This window comes from Mizuhopecten yessoensis, unplaced genomic scaffold (assembly GCF_002113885.1).
Source record: "Mizuhopecten yessoensis strain PY_sf001 unplaced genomic scaffold, ASM211388v2 scaffold11177, whole genome shotgun sequence".
NCBI lineage: Eukaryota > Metazoa > Mollusca > Bivalvia > Pectinida > Pectinidae > Mizuhopecten > Mizuhopecten yessoensis.
The window spans coordinates 44,388-62,157 of NW_018408918.1; the positions used below are offsets into that span (position 1 = coordinate 44,388).

The 17,770-nt window shown below is 35.5% G+C and overlaps 1 protein-coding gene across 1 annotated transcript in view; it reads left to right on the forward strand.

Moving 5' to 3' along the window:
* LOC110440286 (signal peptide, CUB and EGF-like domain-containing protein 1) overlaps positions 1 to 17,770 on the forward strand; it is a 34,462-nt gene that overhangs the window by 9,111 nt on the left and 7,581 nt on the right. The window contains exons 3-15 of the mRNA XM_021483259.1: positions 2,149 to 2,271; positions 5,423 to 5,545; positions 8,270 to 8,389; positions 10,904 to 11,020; positions 11,968 to 12,084; positions 12,422 to 12,544; positions 12,661 to 12,777; positions 13,642 to 13,764; positions 14,504 to 14,710; positions 15,191 to 15,307; positions 16,574 to 16,726; positions 16,876 to 16,978; positions 17,303 to 17,406. Of these exons, the coding sequence (XP_021338934.1) occupies positions 2,149 to 2,271; positions 5,423 to 5,545; positions 8,270 to 8,389; positions 10,904 to 11,020; positions 11,968 to 12,084; positions 12,422 to 12,544; positions 12,661 to 12,777; positions 13,642 to 13,764; positions 14,504 to 14,710; positions 15,191 to 15,307; positions 16,574 to 16,726; positions 16,876 to 16,978; positions 17,303 to 17,406 (1,647 nt within the window). The remainder of the gene's footprint in view (positions 1 to 2,148; positions 2,272 to 5,422; positions 5,546 to 8,269; positions 8,390 to 10,903; positions 11,021 to 11,967; positions 12,085 to 12,421; positions 12,545 to 12,660; positions 12,778 to 13,641; positions 13,765 to 14,503; positions 14,711 to 15,190; positions 15,308 to 16,573; positions 16,727 to 16,875; positions 16,979 to 17,302; positions 17,407 to 17,770) is intronic.

Consider the following 17,770-nt stretch of genomic DNA (forward strand, 5'->3'; position numbering starts at 1 on the left):
AGTGTGTGTCTTAATGGTTGTAATATATACGTTTAGTTTTTGTCTCAATGGTTGTAATATATACTTTCAGTGTTTGTCTCAATGGTTGTAATATATACGTATAGTGTTTGTCTCTATGGTTGTAATATATACGTATAGTGTTTGTCTCTATGGTTGTAATATATACTTTCAGTGTGTGTCTCAATGGTTATATTATAAATTAACAGTCAGTTTGTAGTAGTTGTAAAATATAAGCTTGCAGTGTGTAATTTTAGTTGTTTTGTTATATAAACATGACGATTGTTTGTCTTTCAATGAAACTAGCAGTATATGCTATTCTATATAAACTAGAAGTGTGTGTCTTACTGTATCAATGAGCATTGTATGTCTTAATAGTTCCGTCATATAATCTAGTAGTATGTACCCCAATACCTATAACCTGTGTCCTTTGTGTGATGTCGTTATATATTCCGTCATAGATTAGTTTTTGCACGTGTTAATTTCAAATAGTTTTTACATGCTCCATGTGGATACCTAATAATGTGCTAGTAATGTGTGTGATATTGTTGCAACAGAAATATTTATAACTATAGCTTTATTGATTTCATATGTTGCTTTATATATCATGAGCATGATGATACTTAAATATCTGTAAATTATCTATCAGACAAGTAATTCAACAGAGATCACATACCTTACTTTCGTAACAGCGTGTCTGATTAGGTGATATTGATTAAATAAATGATCATGTTTGCTTCGCTCGCTTATTTCCCAAATTTGGAGGCTCTCTAGTCAAATAGGCAAGAACTACCACAACCGGGTTCGGAATGACGGAAGCAGTCGACAACGTTATCATCTTGGATTATTGTTTTAATCCGGCGTAATAACATATTGTATTCCCCTAGTGGTAGAGAAACACGATTCTTTGTTTCTCCTCTGTCTTTGCCCGAGTTGTTAAACATGATCAATCCAGGAAAAACGAAGACTCGAGCTTCCCTACATGAAAAACAAGGGCAATAAATATATAATAAATCATCCGGCCTTCAGCCTCTGGAAAATAATACCGCCCCGAGTCAACAGTTATCCATGGGTACATGTACCTAAAAAGTCAAAAACTGTGTAACATCAGATGAAACTGTTGCAATCACGTTATATTGAGCGTATCAAACAAAACCAAAACTCAGCATATACATTTGAATAAAAACGTTTGAAAATTACAATGAATCTTTCTATAATTATCTGTACACGTGAAGACAATTAGAATGCCATTTAAAAAATAAAGCTGCAGATGTTCACATTTTTGTGATGTAGTTAAATGCCAAATTATCCTATCAATAAAGATTGATGAACATTTACCCAAAAAACCTAATATCGGTAAGTGTAACCACAAATTGTTGGTAGCTTTACGTTTAATAGATCTGGAAACAACATGGAGAATAACTGATGTTTAATGAAAGAGAAAATAACAGAAAACAGAATTTGAGGTTTTTGTAGTAATTTGATAGAAAAACTTTACTGACACATGTCACGAATCATTCTATGTACAAATTGCACATGTCAAAAATAACAGCAAACAGCAATGGCAAATACAGTACAGTGTTATATAGATTAGAAAATTTAAAAAAATGGAAATGTCTTCCCTATTTTTCTTTTTACCTAGTGCATATTCCAGGCTTGCCTGCTCTCTGTTCCACTGTCTCGAGACTCAATCCTTTGGCAATAACACAATGCATGACTACAAAATTTCCCAATCCAACCATCATTTTATCAAGCTTGTCTTGTCTTCTCAGAAAAAAAACCCACCTCAAACAAACGTAGTTAAAACATCTCTAGTACGCCAAATGGTAAATTAGGGTTAAAGTAATTACTAAGATCGATTTCATGTTTGCATTGTTTTTTTTTTTTTAAAGTTTATGGCATGTTGTACCCGTATAGTGTAGTTTTATGAGAACATTACCATATTTGTGATAATGTATTAATTAGTAATCAACGATTTAAAGTTAATAACCACATCTTGACGAACAATTGTGATTATTATACTGTAAGTGATCATATTTTTGCGGTCTTCTTATTTTAGCGCTTTTGCGCTGATATTCTTGATCTTCAATGCTCTAATCTATTAAAATTCCATAATATGCTAGTATTTAATATTTGTATTTTATATTTCAGATGAAAATGAATGTGATTATGAGAATGGAGGCTGTGTCCATTTCTGTCAGAATCAGAGTGGAAATTATACCTGCAGCTGTAAGGATGGGTTCGTGTTGGATAGGGATGGACACAACTGTATAGGTAAGGGATGGTTCGTGTGGACAGGGAATGGACACAACGGTAAAGGTAAGGGATGGTTTGTAATGGGCATGGATGGACACAACTGTATAGGTAAGGGATGATTTGTAATGGGCATGGATGGACACAACTGTATAGGTAAGGGATGGTTTGTAATGGACAGGGATGGGCACGACTGTATAGGTAAGGGATGATTTGTAATGGACATGGATGGGCACAACTGTATAGGTAAGGGATGGTTTGTAATGGACAGGGATGGACACAACTGTATAGGTAAGGGATGGTTTGTAATGGACAGGGAATGGACACAACTGTATAGGCAAGGGATGGTTTGAACTGGACAGATATGGACAAAATTGTATTATGTCCGGGATGATTTGTAATGGACAGGGATGGACACAACTAAATAGGTAAGGGATGGTTGGAAATGGACAGGGATGGACACAACTGTATAAGTAAGGAAGAATTTGTTATAGACAGGGATGGTGCGTTGTTTTCATTTCCTATTGTTGTTTTGATAAAGTTTCTGGGTTTAAAATTGATTTCTGATTGTGTCCATTTATTTTGACGATATTTATTTTCTGCTTAGAAATCCTCTAAATAAAAAAACACCAATCAGCCATCGGCTGTTAGCATTCCTTAACTCACTCATAGATATGATACACATTTTCAAACATATCTCATCGATTTCCTTCATGAGTTTTCATGAATTTCTTAAATTCCATTTGCCATAATATTATATAACACTCATGAAGTCCTCCAACAATATTATCTAATATATATCTGGTACACACATATATATATATACATGTAAATATCAATGTTCTCGCAGTAAAAGACGTTTTGTGGATGATAATGTTTAAACACATTCATCATCGACATTTGTTCAATACAAAACACTAGTTGTGATCAATAAGCCATATATATTCTGATTTCTGATGAACTGGGGTCAGTCGAAGTCCTAATCCCAGTCGATTGCACGTAATGATATACAGAAAATATGGTATTGAAGGGCAATAAAACTAGAATACAAGCCGGGGTCAACAGTGTTATGTGTATATAAGGTGTATATTTATGTTTCACACTGGTATATGATAGCCTACAACCAGGAACATAAACACTTGCATCTTTGTAGCGTTTAACTTCAATTCATATGATTTATTTCTCTTTGAAAATATATCGGAATAGAGCGAATCTGTTCCTCGTATAGATGTCACCTGTTAGATTATAAACTGCGTATTGTGGCAGTCCTGCTATTTCTCACACATACTTACACTGCTTCTTTTTCATATTAGGTTTTATTTTGAAACAAGCAATAACGCCATTTATACAAACTGTTAGAAGTGTCACTCAGTACCATGGGTTCATAGAATACAGACGCTTTGGGTTTTTGCCTTTCTAAGTAATGTGGCATTAATTGTTCTGTACGTGTCAACGGCGCTACCAAATCTAAATAGATAACTAGATAGCAAGTGATGTTTTTAATTAAAAAATACATAGAGATACCTTAGATAAATGTTTCCATTTTCCCCCTTTAAAATGGGTTTGTTTATGAACGTTTTTCGGTAACTGGCAAAATAAGGTTTCCACCTAAATTCATCGATTTGTTTGTCAGTAACTGAGTGCATTTTGGTCTTTATGAAACCGAGAATATATTTACCATCCGCAACAGAATTGAAAAAGCGAAATAGGAATTAAAAGTAACAGATGTGAATTCATGAAGATATGGGTTATCAAAAATGACCTTTTCATGTTTAACTCTTTCATTAAAGAAAAGTACTTCGCTCTGTTCAAAGAAAATATAACAATGTTTGTAGGAATCTCATTGCATAACAGCATCAATTAGGGTATGTCTATTGAAAAACATACAGACGTTTTTTTGCATATCGTCCTTTCATTAGGTGCGACCATAAGTACAGTGGGTCAAATCTCTCATTAATTTCGGTCCAAAAATAATTAGAAGGGTACATTAAAGTGTAAGGAAACCGTACTTAGAACTCGTCGAAGGTGTAAATGAAACATTTACACTGAGGTCATTGAAAAGTTATAAGGAAAATAAGACCAGGGTGAAGTTGTTCAAAAGATAATTAGCTTAATCAGTGATTAGCACAAATTTTAATGTTTGATTATCTATAAAACAAAGTCATTGAATTAGTTACAACTTTTTAGGTATAAAATATTTAGTGAAATTAACTTACATAAAAAAAAGGTGAGAGTTTACCTTGTATACTGACAAAATTATTAAAGGTTGAAAATTGTCGTAAAACAGTGATTAAGCTAGCAATCTTTTAAACAACTTGGCCCAGATGTTTTTGAAGGTTAAGCGTCTCCTGCTTTCTTATTTATTTAATGTCACGTTCTCAAAAGTATGAACATCAGCAAACAGTTGATATTCATATCATAAAATTAAGATAGTATTTTTCCGATGAAAACAATGGAAGCTTCATATTCATATATTGTCGTTAGCGTTCAACATCTATCACGAATATAGTGATATTCGAAAATATATCGAATCAACTTCCGTGATAGATGTCGACCGCTGACGGACAAACTTATAACACAGGGTTTCCGTGATAGAAGTCGACCGCTGACGGACAAACTTATAACAAAGGGTTTCCGTGATAGATGTCGACCGCTGACGGACAAACTTACAACACAGGGTTTCCGTGATAGATGTCGACCGCTGACGGACAAACATATAACACAGGGTTTCCGTGATAGATGTCGACCGCTGACCGACAAACTTACAACACAGCTAGGGTTTCCGTGATAGAAGTCGACCGCTGACGGACAAACTTATAACACAGGGCTTCCGTGATAGAATTCGACCGCTGACGGACAAACTTATAACACAGGGTTTCCGTGATAGATGTCGACTGCTGACGGACAAACTTATAACACAGAGTTTCCGTGATAGATGTCGACCGCTGACGGACAAACTTATAACACAGGGTTTCTAAAGTTGCAAGTTGGTGAAGACTATGGACAAGTACAATGTATTATAGTCACCATCAGGACCTCGCAGAGAAATATACCATTTGTGTGATATGGTACGGGGATCCGTTATGGCACTGACAAAAGATTGTAAATATAGATAGGTGTTTCAATTGGCGCAACGATAAGTTCTTGTTACTTAATGATTTTGTTTTTTCAGATAAAAATGAGTGTTTAGAAAACCTGGGAGGATGCCAGGCCCAGTGTGTCAACACCCTAGGTAGCTATGAATGTCGGTGTAATCAAGGCTATTCATTGGCTCCAGATGGGCGTACATGTCAGTGTAAGTACCCAACACGCATGCGTGCAATTTATGACATGTATTACAGAATATTCTCTCTTCCCTTCTTTACACTCCTAGCAATTAGTACTTACACTATTGAAGTCTAGGATCTGGTAATAGTGGGGTTTTTTGGCAAAAATCGATGTTAAACTGAAGACTTTATATAGAGAAATATATAGCAGCAACAGCAATGTGGAATCTGGTGTAATAGTAATATATTCAACACTAAACAATGTAGGCGATAGAACGAAAATCGGTTGGCCCTGGACCAGTTTAACATTAAGAACGTATCTGTTATAACACTTCAGTGAATTATCCCTTCATAATGCTAACTCACGAAAAATAAATGCTAGTACATGCACACCCATGCATGTTTTCTAGTAATAAATATTCATGCAACAGCGATATCAGAAAACACGATTTTAAAGGCGCAAAGATGCGAATTAATGCAAACATATAATCTTAGCACGGCAGAGATCGGTGCAGAGTTCGTATTATTACTTTGAAAGTTTAGAACAGTAAATATCATGTTGGTAGACCTATGTGTACTATCATCTGACATACGGTAAATTCAGTTTGTTTATGAAGTCAAACAAAGTAAATATATTTACTCCACAAGTTTCGTCTATTTAAGAATGTGTCTTTAAAACATTTAAAACGTCACAAATAAGATAAAAAAAAATCGCTATAGTAGGTCATATATACTTCAACTAGTATTTTATGTAAATCATGTCAGAACAATTGGTTAACCCTGAACGTGATATCAATTGTTTCGTCAGCTAAAGATATAAGGCTTAAAGAAAGTTAGATCACAAATACAGTACAAGTATTAACGCTGTGCCCTTATACAGGTCACATAGTTGCAGGAAGAAAGGTAATCTAATTTAAATTTTAAATTAAACCTTACTCAAACTTAATCATTTAAACAGCAAGGTTCATTTCTCACGAAGGGCCGCTTGTATCTGGAGAGACGTTAAATGGCGATTGTTCCGTGCACGTCTATCGGTCTTATTACGGTCACTCAGTAGAGGTATTTGGATGTTTGATTTAAGTAATAACCGTATTTTATATTTAAAATGACTTTACATTCGTGCAATGTTTCAACAAGGGGTCGTAAATAGATTATAATCGCTGTGTACATTGCTCACATAGTTTTTTTGGTGTCGTGGAATAGGAACCGTACCAGTTCGTGTGTACAGGGTTCGGATCGTGATCAATTTCACGGCGAATTAATTTGGGGACTTAACACATACACACCTGTCGTTACCCGCCATCGATAAAGGGCTACACAATTACACTCCACTAAACAACCTCACCTTACTAATTGTGAATAAGCTAGAAATAGAAATCCAGTGTTAACTCGAGAACTCAAAGTACAAATATAGGGTACGAAACACCCGAAATAGACCCGGATCGCTAGATCTCGTCTGCTTTAGGTAAAGGCGACTGCGCAATTAGGACATGTCTGATAAACTTATATAATAATCTTGATGTATGCGGCATAATATCGTCCAAACAAACCACTCACCCGCGATTGATTTGTAATCAAACCGTGATACAAAAAACTGTAGAAAAAAAATAATGTAGAGAAACTACTGTAAACCGGGAAATTTCCGCCGCAGTTTATTTCGCCGCAGTTTAATTTTCGCCTTTTCGCCCTCCTCCTCGTATCTATCATGACAGCGAAGATTTGTACACAACAAGCAATATATAGTACTTACACGTGAAGGGCGAAATATAGATTTTATCAGAAAGTGGCGAATATTTTACTGGGCGAAATGCTCCAGTATACCATACATGTATGTAATACCATACATGTGTTATACTTCACTATAAAGAATATACCACTTTTACCCTACAACATAACTTTTAATTTTTGTGTTTTTACTAATGCAAATATGTAATACAGCTACTCCATTATGCATCATATACAAATAGGCAATACTTTGATTATGTGTTATAAAATAAATGTTATTTACATTATGTTACATCTAAATGAGGACTCACAATTCCTGTAAAGCAACATTGGCAATGTGTAGGATTGACTTTGGACATGTACTGAGTTCTACCACTAAAATTTCGGCTTTCTTTTTCTGTTATTATTTTGTTTGATAACTAATTCAATTGATAATAAATGAAAGGCTGTAAAATTCAGTGAAAGGTATGTTTCATACGGAAACAATTTGCAGAGAATTACACAAATGTATACATAGTTTGTGATAGCACCAAGTAGAATTCTGTCTGGAAAAACATCGAAGGCAGTGTTCTTTGAACTGAGGAATAAAAAAGAGGTTGATAGCAGTGTTGTTATAGAAAACTTTATTTTGCTATTGTATTAAAATAATGTATTCTTTAAGTCTAACTGTTTAACAGATGCAAAACATACAGAGATACAGGTAGCATACCTTTTTATAAAAATGAAAAACTGTAATGACTGAATGCTCTGCTTCAATAACAAGTATAGAAATTCCACAAGATTGTTCCACTCTTTTACATAACAAATACTTAGGATTAGGACATGTTTTAAACGCTTGTTTTCAAATAGGAAATCTGTATTCTACGCAAAAAATAGATGAAAACTTTTAAATAAAATGAAAATCATGCTATATATACATGTATCCTGGATACATCCTAAATGTGTATCGCCACCAGATGTAATGATCTCAATATTGATCGTCTTATAGTCTTTCATTGATGCTAAAATCTGTATCTTCTATGTTTCAGATGGAACATACTGTCAAGAGAATTTCCAATGCCAACATTTCTGCCACACCCCTTCCGGAAAACTGGTTTGTGGATGTCGGGAAGGCTATAGACTCGCTAGCAACACACTCGACTGCATTCGTACGTAGGTTTCAATCTTTGTAGGATCAGTAAATAATAACAAATTTTCCATGAAGTTTTCCTCAAGCCATCTTTCCTTGAATGGCCTTGTATTTTCCTTGATCTTATTATTCAGGAGTTGATCTTTGTGATGCTATTACTAAACGATACACAGGATAGACTGTTTTATTTTATCGATCTGTTTATTTTACTCTCCTGTCCGTCTCATCGTTGTTCTGCATTACTTTGTAATTTTGGTTGGTGATGTCACATCTCGTTAATATGGTATGCTTGAACCGTCGATGTCAATGCCTCGTTTCTAAATGTGATTAGTGTCAACTTTGGCTCTAGACGACATCTGTTATGTGTGATTAGTGTCAACTTTGGCTCTAGACGACATCTGTTATGTAGCATGTTTGATCATTGGCTCTAGACGACATCTGTTATGTAGCATGTTTGATCATTGGTTCTTGATGCACCTCGGTTGCTTTTCATGTCTCTGTACTTTACTGTCTTTGGACCTTGACCTTAGGTGTGTTTTCTCTCTGCTGTACATTGTTTGAACGTTGACTTTAGGTGTCATGTCTCTTGCTTTACTGTCTTTGGACCTTGACCTTAGGTGTCTTTTCTCTCTGCTGTACATTGTTTGAATCTTGACCTTAGGTGTCATGTCTCTTTGCTTTCCTGTCTTTGGACCTTGACCTTAGGTGTGTTTTCTCTCTGCCGTACATTGTTTGAACGTTGACTTTAGGTGTCATGTCGCTTGCTTTACTGTCTTTGGACCTTGACCTTAGGTGTCTTTTCTCTCTGCTGTACATTGTTTAAACCTTGACCTTAGGTGTCATGTCTCTCTGCTGTGCATTGTTTGAACCTTGACCTTAGGTGTCCTTTCTCTCTGCTGTACATTGTTTGAATCTTGACCTTAGGTGTCATGTCTCTTTGCTTTACTGTCTCTGGACCTTGACCTTAGGTGTCTTTTCTCCCTGCTGTACATTGTTTGAACCTTGATCTTAGGTGTCATGTCTCTCTGCTGTGCATTGTTTGAACCTTGACCTTAGGTGTCTTTTCGCTCTGCTGTACATTGTTTGAACCTTGCCCTTAGGTGTCATGTCTCTTTGCTTTACTGTCGTTGGACCTTGACCTTAGGTGTCTTTTCTCCCTGCTGTACATTGTTTGAACCTTGACTTTAGGTGTCTTTTCTCTCTGCTGTACATTGTTTGAACCTTGACCTTAGGTGTCATGTCTCTCTGCTGTACATTGTTCGAACCTTGTCCTTTGATGTCACGGCCCTTTGCTGTACATTGTTTGTACCTTGCCCTTTGATGTCACATCTTTATGCTTCACTTTTTTTCAGCCATTGTTTTCGGTTGCATCTGTTTGTTTTGTTTATTTTAAACCTTGACCTTTGAGTACACATCTCTCTGCTTTACTGTGTTTGAGTCTTAACCTTTGATTTTACATTTCTATGCTCTTCTCTGTTTTAACCTTAACTTTGATGTCACGTCTCTTTGCTGTGCTATGTTTGAACCATGGCTCTCTGCTGAACTATGCTTGAACCTTGATCTTTTCTTTTATGGCACGTATCTTTGCTGTGGTATAGTTATACCTTGGCTGTTGGTGTCACATCTCTTTAAAGCGATATGTTCCAACACTCGCTTTTGATGTCTAGTCTACCTATTGTTCTTTGTTTTACATTGGTTGTTGACGTCACGTCGCGTTACTGTTGAAAGTTTTAACACTTCTTAATGTGACGTCTCTTTACTGTGGCAGGTTTTGGTTTTTAACCTTGGTTGTTGATTTCATGTTTGAATAAATATGTTGCGCCTCTTTAGTGTACTATCCTTGAACCTCATTTGTTTGCGTCACGTTGTTTATGCGCTATATTGGACGCATACTTGTGGATGTCCGGTGCAAACTGAACTCCTGTGTGGGAAGTTATCTCTCCGCACCTATTTAACTGCCAGTATATATGTTTTTAGGATCGGCGCTTTAATTGTCCTAGATTCTCAGTAAACGTGCACATTATGAAAAACCTTTGTTTCAATGCCAAGCAATTTAAATTTTTCCTTTTATCAACCTCTTTACTGACGTACTTTGATGAAAGTTTTCTATTAGAGGCGAGTCTTACCACTGTATCATTTCGGAACTGAAGCCTCAAAATGATTTTAAAAATCGATGGATAATACCTCAGAATGACTGTGTCTAGTAATTTATTTTCTTATACTACAATTGAAAATGCGTTGGTTTTTTTTATATGAAAATAAGCGTTAGTGTTGTAAGGCGACATGTTTACTGTTGTATTGTGGGTACCTTTGTGACTCGTGAGATATAGGACGACATGTTGACTGTTGTATTGTGGGTATATTTGTGAAGGCATGAGAAGTAAGATGACATGTTGCACGCTGGGTAGTTATTTGTGACCGCGTGAGATGGATGTCGGGCTACATGTTGACTGTTGTATTGTGGGTATCGTTTTGTAAGGCGAAATGTTGACAGTTGTACTATTGGTATCGTTGTGTTATTTTTGTGTCGTAGAGACGTGCGGAGCCGGAAATGGTGGATGTCAACATAATTGTACGGACACCCCGCTGGGTCCCACGTGTTCCTGTGCTCCTAAATACATTCTGAGGGACGATAATCACACATGTATTGGTAAGTTATATTCAAGGATTTCACGAGTGTGGCGAAAAAAAAATGAACAAGATAAACAATAAGGGATAATACCTTTTTTGTATTAACTTATTCGTAATTTTTATCTTGAGATAAGAAATTGCTTTTTATGATAGTCAATATGGTCATAAAAATACATGATACTATTATATACAGAATTAGTTAAACACTTTTCTGAAATATAATCATCTATATCCAGAACAGGCAGTCAGTAAAAAGATGGTCAAAATGGTCATACAAAGGAATGGTTCAAATATATACAGAATTAAGTACATATTTTTCTGTATATAAATCATCTATATCCAGAATAGCTAGAAATAAGCCAAGGTATAAATCCCTTACTTTTGAATTTTAATGTGTATACGACAGCTTAATATTGAAAATTTCACAAAGGATGTCATGATTACGAACCCACTTTCATCCTTAAGTTACCAGGTTATGAAATACATTATCTGCATAAACCATAGGATGAATAACCTTTTGGCATTCTGTTAATCTGTTTTAGCGCTTACCAATATCGAGCAGTTAATATTTTTTCGTTTCGCGTTCGAGAAAAAAATGTATAAAACATATAACAGTCTTAGTTTAACAGACATATTGATTTATTAAAGGTTGCTTTAAACTCTAGACATGCCTTTCATGAAATCTTCATTAACTTAGCACAGATTAAATTTCATTCCGATTTTTTTTGTAATAAGACATCGTGTTGACTGTTTTGCAATGACGATGTTAAATTTTAGGTACCAAGTCCATATCAGAATCACATTTGAAACCAAGATTTTTTTTATTTAATTAGATGAAAAAATACTATATGGGTTGAAGAACGTTTAAAGGGAAGTAACTGCGACTCTCCATGCATACTTGCACTTTTGATGTTTTGACAATGGCCTTGTTCGGCTAGTTTATTTACACAGAATTTTATTTTACAGCGTCCTGTGAAGTTAATAATGGTGGCTGCGATAGGAAATGTATAGACACCAAGGCTGGTCCTCAATGTTCCTGTCCGCGGGGTTTCAAATTACACCAGGACGACAGGACTTGTCTAGGTAAGTTTGGTGACGTGACGTCATTAATTGGACATGGTTCAAATCCCTACCTAGAAAAAGAAACCAGTTTACCACCGTACGCAATATATATATATTATATAGAGGTCATTCCTGGTTGACTAGGGATGACGAAGATTATATCATCAAAGAAATATAGACAATAATTTGAAACCTTATTAAACATCTTCATGATTGTGTCCTAAATTGTACAAATACAAATATAATATGTGTTAAGAACGTCATCGCGAACAAATCAGGTTTGTAAGAGATATGATTGTTGCCAAAGTGATTTAACTTTATTGTTCGTTTTCCAATTGTTTTATATGTATTTTATTAGATATAGATGAGTGCCAGATCGCTAATGGAGGTTGTAGCAACGATTGTGTTAATACCAAGGGAGGATATGAATGCGTGTGTCCGAAAGGCTTCAAAGTGCACGTGGACCATCACACATGTACAGGTAAGTAAGATATATGTTATTGTCAGAAATGAACATTGGCAAACGATCATATTTGGAAAACTTACTCACCACAAAACTTACACCATCAAAATAAACGTTGTTATTTATCATTCCAGATGTTGATGAGTGTGAACTTAACACAACCTGTGACCAAAGGTGTGTTAACACGCCCGGGACCTTTCATTGTACCTGTAAGTCAGGCTACCAGCTATATGGCGTCACACACTGCGCAGGTACGTCAAGTATACTTTCAAGACTGGTCAGCTTGGCCACTGGTTAAAAAATGATAATAAGATAAAAAGAACAAATAAGAAAGGGGTTCTGCCATTTTGAACATATTTTTTAGTCGAAATGTTTTAGAAATAATACTACAAGTAAAAGTATTTTTAAACATTTTCTTCAGGTTGATAAGTATGGATTATAAGAAGTTCTTTTTACACAACTAATGAACTGTTCTATGTGACGTTTTCGATGACTAGTACGATATGTACACTGTCACCTTCCTCAGACAAATGGCCAGTGAAGCGTATGCACACACAGGTGTAAAATGTGAACGATTTGTCCATAAAATCGATGTCGATTTCGGCTACGCTGAAAACCTATGTACAATAGATTATATATGTACCGAAATGACTCATTTTCATCCATGAAAGTAAAACTATACTGTGTCCGTGGTAAATGCGCATGACGGAACAATTATCCAATGCTATAGTTCTTAATAAAACAGTAGGAAATGTTTCTTAAGATCAGCATTTCTTCTCGTTGTTTCCTGAATACCAGTGACATTTCCTCGACTGATAGGTGTTTGCCCCTACGTGTTACAGTTACATAACCTCCAAACCACTTGTAGCAAACGTGTGTACAAAGTCTATTTAAAGGATCACATAAGTGGTTTTCCCATTTTACTTACTTTAAAAAAAAATGTCATTTCAAGCTTTTAAATATAGTTCAAGTATTGAAATACAAAATATTTTATAGAAACTATGACTCCATCTAACCCAAAACAGTGAAACATGTATTAATTGATACACATATTGTATTATTCTACTATTTTATTTTAATTAACCAATCTAATGTTGTATATGTTTTCTTGACAGACGTAAACGAATGCGCCCAGAATAATGGCGGTTGCCAACACATGTGTCGGAATACAGACGGAGATTTCACGTGTCACTGTCCAACTGGCTTCAAACTGCACACCAACCGAAAGGACTGTGTGTGTAAGTGCACTACTTCCCGTAACGACGCACGCACGTGGATACCAAGCATTTCATTCCATGTCTTCAGAAAGTATTTCTGTTTGGTTATAAACCCTTAGTTCTAAAATATCAATATCAGGACCATGTTCCATCTTTGTAAATGGCATTGACTAGCAGACTCTCGAGTCGGAAGGATAAGATAGTAGCCTGGCAGGTTACAACACTTTATATTGATATATCATTGAAATCTTAAATTGGAAGTATGATTTTTTTAATCTATTCAGTGCGCCATTTTACTTAAACTGTATATTCGTGCCAAAGCAAGCGAGAACTTTACAAAAACAAGCAAGGAAATTATCAGTAAAATACAAAATAAGGAAACACATATTTCAGTCGATGCAAAAAGCAAAAATAAAGTAAACACTAATGAATCACCGGTGGTACCAAAAAAATAGGAATGAATCCATGTATGAGGCCTTCAGAAACATGTCGACATACCGAAAAGGGAAAATATGCATATTACTATTTTTATAATTCAACAATTCAACAACGTTTTGTTAAATAACATGTTGGCATGAATAGTGTTCGGCTACAAGATAACGTCCAACCTCGGTAGGAGATAGTTAACCTACATGCTGGCAAATAGTTACAGATTCGTATAATTGTGAACTCGTGATTTACCATAAAACATGATAAATGTATAATATCTTCAAAGAACGTGTAACTTTAACATGATATCATATGAATATTTCTGATTTAGCTGACCAGACTTGTCTTCCCCTTCGTGCACCTGCCAAATCGACAATGACGTGTGTCCAGCAGGATGGTGACCAGGTATGCACAGTGAGGTGTGACGCGCGAACTTATCCCACTAGCCCTAAGGAGGAGAACGTATACAGATGTGGAGCTAGCACGGGCTATGATTGGTTACATCGGCTTTTGAATCAGACGTTATCATCGTGTTCAGGTAATGAATCAAAACATCAACACGTTTGAATTAATCTGTTTCGAAGACAATCCGGAATTTACACCAGATTCGCATTAAAATCGCGTTCAGGGCACATATTCATGAAACCGCTCTCTTAATCAAGCATGGATTCTGTGCTCAAACTAATTTTCTTATAACTTGCTTAAATCATTTGATATGCACAAAAAGTCAAATGCAGACATTAAAACCGGTTTTTGGTTTCAGTCTTTTAAAGTTCTTCCTGATCGTTGACAAATATTGGTTTTTATTAATCTATCCTCGCAGCAAGATATTTGGCTTGAGCACATAATCTGAGTTTGCACACAGTTTCATGAATACAGGCCTAGGTTGTTTTGCCACACATACAAAAACGTATTCTGTGAATCAAATGTTATTGACATTTTTCAGTTACTAATATCAATGATATCAAACTCCCATATTATTTTATATCCTTTACATAACTTGCATAATATTTTTCAGAATCGGCTGAGGTCCCCGTTATTAAGAAAACGGCAAGAATTTTATTCATGGCGAGCAAATGTCGAGTTCGGCGGAGCATTCGGGAAGAGGTTCGACGGAATATAACTGCTCAGTTAGGTATGAAGTGTATCTGTTTCTGTATCCTGTCACCTTTTACGCCATCGATGTATCTTTTAACCCTTTCACCCCTATGTAACTTTAGTAGACTCTACCTTGCATTGAAATGGATGAGCCTATTATGTTCTACAATGGAGAAAGGGTTAATATAAGGTTAATGGAACCAACAATTTAAACTACATTCTTTCCAATATAATGTATCATTACATGTATTGTAAAATATGCGTTTAAGACCTTCTAAAAAAATATTTAATAAACATAACATGTTTCCAGGTATTTGACAGAATGATAGTTGTTCAAAATGTTAATGGTTGACAACAGAAATAAAAAACAAAAACAAAAAACCAAGAAAACTGCAGGGGTTGAATTCGGAACCTTTACGTTACAAAGCCCACACTTCACCAATGTTGTCATACAGTAATAATACAATAACAGCATCAAAATCAATGTTAATACTTGACAAGGGATGTTCCTCTAAGTCTTAACTCCGTTACGTGCTTCATCGTTTATATATAGCACTCCGTGTCAAACAACCTCTGAGTGAAACTCTTCTTCGCAACTAAAATTGATACGTTGGTACCCTTAACCCTAAACATCAGAACGCTACGTTGTAAATACATCATGATAATATGTATCATAATCACCATTATCATCTCATTAGGAAGTATATTTTCTTATGAATATCGACGTTTTTCATTATAATGCTAAATAACCCTTTCACCACTGTAGACCATAATGGGCTCATCCAGATCAATGCATGGGAGAGTCTACTAAAGTTTATAGGGGTGAAAGGGTTAAAGTGCATTTTGGTGTCGTTGACACTACTCCGGTCCTCACTTTGAGTACGTGATGTTGTTTGGAGTTGCAGAAGACACTAGACCTTCCACTTAGGCCCGTATTTATACAATTGTTCTTATGCTCATAATTACATTCTGTGCTCAACTTCAATTTCTTTTCCGGCAACAAATTAATAAATTTGTTCAAAGACAAAGAAGAATTTGGAGAGACTTAGAGCAAAAATATCTTTACAATGTTCCCTCTTGACTTTTTGATTTTTTACATGATTTAAGTGAGATATAAAATTGGAAATTTTGTAAACAGAATCCATGCATGAGCATGGGAACGGTTTCATTAATATGGGACCTGGTCTTGATCGCTTGAACTTTTTCAAGGGTCTCCGTGCAAAACTTATCTTTATTCATACTTTGCCGTAGTTTTATAGGTTCTCTGCTCGAATTTCGGTTGTATATACACTTTTTTTAACAGAGCTGAAGAAGTACCGTTGTCGTCGTAAATGCAGTGTTAGCTCCGTCAACATTGACTGTGATACCCGGAAGTCACGCCGACTGGTCCAAGACCTCAAGGGGGCGCTCGTGGCGGCGGATATAGAAATAGAAGTGGCTCCATTAAAAACGAAAAGTAAGGCTATCTTACATATTTTGGTAAAATTTCAACAATAACAGCGAAGCTCAATTTCGTTACCATAATAATATATAACCGAGTATGTAACTTTTGTTTTAATGTTATATATGTAAATATTTGTATCATAATTTGTTTTTGTTTTGCAGAAAAATGTGATTATAAATGTACAAAAAAACGGACAGAACGACGAATGAAGAAGTTATTAAAGAAAATAAAGAAGTTCATCAATAAATCTCAGTTTGTTGTGAGGTGAGCACATCAGTTTTTGACACCGTAGTCGGGTAAATATAATGTTTTTAATGATAGTGAGGAGAACCAAAATATTACCATTCTCGAGTTATTTAATCATAACATGTATGAACATCGAAAATCATTTTATCTTACATCTAAAAAGCAAAACGTAAGACAATTTTAAAACTAAGAATGCTCATTTGTATTTGGTTTTCGCTGAACAGACGTTTTGTATGTTCAAAAGTTACTCCTTAATACGTAGAAAAAGACCTTTTTGAATGTGATCTCACATTGCTTGATCTAATTTTTACGTAATGTTTATTTGATATAATGTTTTTACAGTTACGACGGAGAAGGCCGTGTGGTAATTAGAAAGTCGTTCAAATACAAAAAGGCTGTAGCATATGTATGTCCCGAAGGCAAAGTGATGGCTGGTGACCAGTGTGGTACGTATATGTCCGTCTTGTTATGTCCCCCGAACGAGTTTTAGGGTGTATGGCCTTTGGTGAGTTTTATTTAAAGGTCCGAATACGAAACTAGGGAGTTCTTTTTTCTTCTGATTATTTTTATCCCGCAAATGCTTTCTTGATTTTTCTCAGAAACTACTGCACGAATACTTTTGAAACTTCACATGAGCATTGATGGAAATGTGCAGATTTGCGTAGCATGTTTTCTAATTTTTCAATCTGTCATCAGACATGGCCGTTGTGGCCTGTAATTTATTGACACAATTTAAGGTGTACGCCAAGGTGATGCAAACTCTCTATGTCTAATTTTGAAAGGTGTATATGGAATTGTACGTTTTTACAA